Genomic DNA, 4,988 nt, shown 5'->3' on the forward strand with positions numbered 1-4,988 from the left:
CCTCCTCCTCCCTCCCGGCTCCAATCCCCACGTTCCGCCCGCTCCCCGCCCCTCGGCCTCCTCTCCTCCCCACCTTCTCCCGCGAACCCACACTCACAAAGAGGCGAGGGGAAAGAGGGTGCGCAGACGGCCAGCGGGGCCGAGCCAGGCACATACTGGAGACAGGAAGTGGCTGAGAAGGAGAGAGAGAGTTGGAGAGAGACGGCCGCGGAGGACACGGGGACGGGAAAGTCTCAGAGACGGGGAGAGCCTGACCCGGCGGGACACAGGCAAAAAGAAACACGCGAGCCAGACAGACGCAGAAGAAACGGTGGGCGTAGGTCCAGAAGAAACTAGGAACAAGGAGACAGGGAACTGCCGCGCAGCCTCAGCCTCTCACCCTGCCGACAGGAGTGTGCCTGGTTGGGTCTGACCTGAGAGTACCACCCGTGGCCTACCCTGCTGGTGCTAGCGTCCCCTACCCCAGGCGGGCGCCTGAATCAGGTGAAGACACCTGGTGTTACTTTTGGCCCAAGTCGCCGGACACCCTTCCCTGGTCCTCTGCCTCACAGGAGACCTCCTGGGCTAGTATTCTGAAAGGATTCACAGCTGAGGACCTCTCCATCAGGCTCAAGCCCCCATCTCCACCCGCAAGCAGCTCCAGCCATCCCATCCAGTGCCCTGCTTCGTTTATTCATTGAGACGGAGTCTCTGTCGCCCAGGCTGGAGTGCAGTGGCGCGATCTCGGCTCACTGCAACCTCTGCCTCCCAGGCTCAAGCGATCCTCCCACCTCAGCCTCCCTAGTAGCTCGGACTACAGACGGGCGCCACCACGCCCAGCTAATTTTTTGTGGAGATGGGGTTTCGCTTTGTTGCCCAGGTTGGTCTCCAATTCTTGAGCTCAAGCGATTCCCCCTCCTCGGCCTCCCAAAGTGCTGGGATTACAGACGTGAGCCACCATGCCTGGCTCATTGCCCTGTTTTGAAAGAGCTGGACCGTCATTCCCACTCTGCAGGAGACCTCTGAGAAGGTCTTCCTTACATTTAACTTGAGTCCAGGCTTTCCAAATGGAGATGGAAGTTCTTTCTATGGTCTGACTTCATTCTCTTCTTTTGCAGTGCCTGGTACTGGAAGGAACTTTATGGAATGGAGCTAATGGGCCCTAGGGCAGGTTCCAGTTGTGCCACCCTGGAGGGGAAGGTGAAGGGTAGGGATAAGGTAGGGGATATCTTCCTAGAAGTTCTGAACTTACAGCCATTCCTACATTCCCCAGCGTCCTTTAGCAGTGAGCACTTCCTGAAACTTTCTCCCTCCGCCCTCCCTGCTGGATTTTCCATGATGAAAAGGGGCGGGGTAAGGGAGGTTGGGATTCTGAGAACCCAGTGCCCAGGGCTCAATGTCCAGTGCCTGCCCAAAGCAGCCAGTACTACTGGCTCTAAGGCCTTCTTTCCCTCCCTGTCTCATCTCAGCTGGGTCCCTTCTGTGCTCATCTTGTCTTTGGCAAAGGCTGAGAAGACTGGTTCTCATTTCCAGGGGGTGGAGCACCTGATTCCAATCTTGCAGCAGGGAAGAAGAGTCTGTGAAGCAGTGCGTGATGACGGTGTGTCCCCCCCACCCAGAAATTGGCATTTGGGAGGGGTGGATATGGTTGGGACTGGGAAGCCTTGATCTTACTGCTCTTGGTTGAGTTGGTGTTCAGTAGACAGTTTCAGAGGTTAGAGCAGTGGGAGTCACTGGGCACTGGGGACAGGAGAGGAGGGGGTGGGGGGAGCCAGGCAGGAACGAGTAGGGAGGCACTGGGAAGAGGGGAGAGGCAAGAGTTAGGGGAATACCGAGGAGAGTGGCAGGGATTGGAGGCTTCTGGAGAAAGGGCAGGGCTGAAGGTTGTCCCATGTATTTTGGCCAGATTTGATTACGTAATCGAGATACACGAGATAATTAAATGTGTTCATGTCTTTGGAGCCTTCAACCAGCTCTTTTAACATCTTGCTCTTCCCAGCATTCCTTAGGGTCTTTGGCTGGGCCTTAGAGGATGGATGCTGTGGCAGTACCTTTACCTCAGCTGTAAAGTTACCAATGGAGAGACTGGGACTCAAAGAGGAACTTGATTGGACCCCAGAGAGGTGAGGGGTAAGGGCTAGAACCTCACACATGCTGGTTTTGCTGCTGCCTGGCAGGCCCATGAGAGGAACTTTAAGGTTCCAAGGAATGGGAAAAGGGTCACAAGATGGGTGGTCCACCTCCCAGCTCTGGCTTGATTCCTACTCTCAAACTGGGGATAGTGGGGAAGGGAGCTGCAGGAAGGAATCTGATGAGAAAGGCTGAGAATAAGAAGTTATGCAGGAGGTAGCTTGGTGGGAGTGAAACAAAAATGAAAGGTTCATGGGCCAGCCAGGCATCCTGATTTCCAGCTCACAGCAGCAGGAGCTTCAGAGAGGAGGGAGAAGGGGAGGAGGAGAAAGCCAGGTTGATATTAATAAAGGCCAAATAATTTCAGGAACACCTCTGGCCTCCCTCCACACAGGTTTTCTTACCTTGACTATGCAGAGGGTGGTCCATCTTGGCACTGAAGGTGGAACCCCCTCTTCCATGGTCTGGGGTGACCCCATGCCTGTTACTGAATGTGCTCAGATCCTTGGGGTGCAGGGACTGTAGGGGGAGGATTTGAAGGTGTGGGATTGTCCTGGCTGGAGACCACTGGGTCAGGAGAACTCCAGTAGAGGGTTTGGGTGCTGGGAACCAGGAAGAGTGGGGGAAGGGGCAGAGCCAACTCCAGAGGCGGATCTCCTGGCTGAGGACAGAGGGTGTATTGTCCAAGCAGGAGGTTGCTGCAGCTGGGCGGGGAACAGCTCAGCCCATCTCTTCCAAATTTCTTTTGGGGGAGGGTAAGGGAAGGCAAGTCCCTCTTTACTTGTGGCCCTGGGGGCTACAATGGTTGCGGAGAAACAAGGCTTATTTGACAAATAATGCTTCCCAGGAGCAGATGTGTAGCTCTCTCACTTCCTGAGAAACCAGATGCTGTGAGCTCGCTTAGCACTTGAGGCGACGCCCTCAGCACGAACTGGGACCCTAGTGCCTTGGGATCCAGAGTATAGTGTTTGATTCTATTGAGAAGAAACTAGGCTAATGTGGACTGGGATACACGTGGGACCTAACCAGCCTCAAGTTAGCCCTTGTGAAGTAGGATGCTGCACCTGCACTTTCCCCCTACTTGTCCAGTAGTTCAAGATTTACAAGAGGTTGGCAATGAGGGCTGACCACTCCTGGGTCCACTTCTGCAGCTGGGAGGCTTCTGGGTGGACCCACACTTTTTTTTTCTTTTTTTTTTTGAGACAGGGTCTTGCTCTGTTGCCCAGGCTGGAGTGTAGTGGTGTGATCACAGCTCACTGCAGCCTTGACCTCCTGGGTTCAAGTGATCCTTTGTCCCGAGTAGCTGCGACTATGGGCATACACCACCATACCTGGATAATTTTTCTATTTTTTGTAGAGAAGGGTCTTGCCATGTCGCCCTGACTGGTTTCAAACTCCTAGGCTCAAGCGATCCTCCTGCCTTATCCTCCCAAAGTGCTGGGATTACAGGTGTGAGCAACCATGCACGGCTAACACACATCTTTTTTTTTTTTGAGACAGTCTTGCTCTGTCACCCAGGCTGGAGTGCAGTGGTACGATCCCGGTCCACTGCAGCCTCTACTTCCTGAGTTCAAGTGATTCTTCTGCCTCAGCCTCCTGAGTAGCTGGGACTACAGGTGTGTGCCACTACGCCTGGCTAATTTTCATATTTTTAGTAGAGACAGGGTTTCACCATACTGGCCAGGCTGGTCTAGAACTGACCATGTGATCTGCCCTCCTTGGCCTCCCAGAGTGCTGGGATTACAGCCGTGAGTCACCGCACCTGGCCACACACTTTATGAGGATGTGGCCATACACAGGGCCTTCCTCTATACGCTTTCTGTACACAGCCATCATAAACCTCTTTCAATAAGCCTTTCTTATTTTTGTTCCTTCTTTCCATCATTTACCTAAACCTCAGTATTGCACAGCTAAGAGAGTGGCTTGAAACAAAAGCTTGGAGAATATGACTGAAACTGATTCCAGTGGTAGAGAGGCAGTGAACAAGCATTACCTTGTAGGTTCCCCAGGCAGCCTGGACGATAGGGGCACCTAAAGCCACATTGAAAAGCCTTCACATCATCACAGCTGAGTCTCATATCCCTCAACTTTGCCAATTTTGGAGAACAGAAAAATGCACTGGCCAGAAACTAGAAGAGCAGCTGTTCCAATTGGCTGGGAAATGCCATTTGTGTTAACTGGCTCCTCCTCTTGGCTCTTAAATCCCCAAAATTGTTGACTGAGGTTTTCCCGGGCTCCTTTGTATGCTCCACCTCCTTGTGACCTTAGGGATTCTCTGCCACTGTCCTAACCCCTTTCCTGCCTTGCAACAATGACCAGTCTGTCCCTAGCTGTTTGGAAAATTCCCAGAGTCTGTAAGCCTCTGTTCTGGTAACCTTGACCAGGTTGTCACCAGTATCTCTGGTCCACCAGTGCAGTGCTGACTCAAGGGAGCAGCACCTCTCCAGATTGCTGAAGTAAGGGAGGGAGATTATGAGGGAACTGCCCCAAGGACGCAAGGATTCATTCTTAGAGTTCCCACATCTTGATTAAAATAAACAGTACAGGAAATAGACTGCAAGCACATCCAGGTGATTAAATAATTAACGCCAGGCCAAAAAACAAGCAAGAGGGGAGCTGGGATGCAAACTGTATTAATGGGCCTCAATAAACATTGTAATGGATTACCTTTTAACCCCACCCTCTGACCTTGGACAATATGGTATCTAATGCTAAATGAAAACTTCAGAGATGGTGGGGGAAGGAGGAACAGGCAGTCAACGACTCCAGTAGAAACCACTGGGAGTGCCGGGCGCGGTGGCTCACGCCTGTAATCCCAGCACTTTGGGAGGCCGAGGCGGGTGGATCACAAGGTCAGGAGATCGAGACCACGGTGAAAC

At 52.8% G+C, this 4,988-nt stretch overlaps 1 protein-coding gene and 1 long non-coding RNA gene across 2 annotated transcripts in view; one reads left to right on the forward strand and one right to left on the reverse strand.

Moving 5' to 3' along the window:
- Nucleotides 1-530, reverse strand: part of TNS2 (tensin 2) — a 17,828-nt gene extending 17,298 nt beyond the window's left edge. The window contains exon 1 of the mRNA XM_012001845.1: nt 98-530. Within this exon, the coding sequence (XP_011857235.1) occupies nt 98-154 (57 nt within the window). The 5' untranslated portion in view covers nt 155-530. The remainder of the gene's footprint in view (nt 1-97) is intronic.
- LOC105555067 overlaps nt 1-1,928 on the forward strand; it is a 9,349-nt gene extending 7,421 nt beyond the window's left edge. The window contains exons 3-4 of the long non-coding RNA XR_001008420.1: nt 1,098-1,197; nt 1,513-1,928. This is a non-coding gene — a long non-coding RNA (uncharacterized LOC105555067). The remainder of the gene's footprint in view (nt 1-1,097; nt 1,198-1,512) is intronic.
- The last annotated feature ends 3,060 nt before the right edge of the window (nt 1,929-4,988 follow it).

The sequence above is a fragment of the Mandrillus leucophaeus genome, unplaced genomic scaffold, assembly GCF_000951045.1.
Source record: "Mandrillus leucophaeus isolate KB7577 unplaced genomic scaffold, Mleu.le_1.0 Scaffold118, whole genome shotgun sequence".
In the NCBI taxonomy this organism is placed as follows: domain Eukaryota; kingdom Metazoa; phylum Chordata; class Mammalia; order Primates; family Cercopithecidae; genus Mandrillus; species Mandrillus leucophaeus.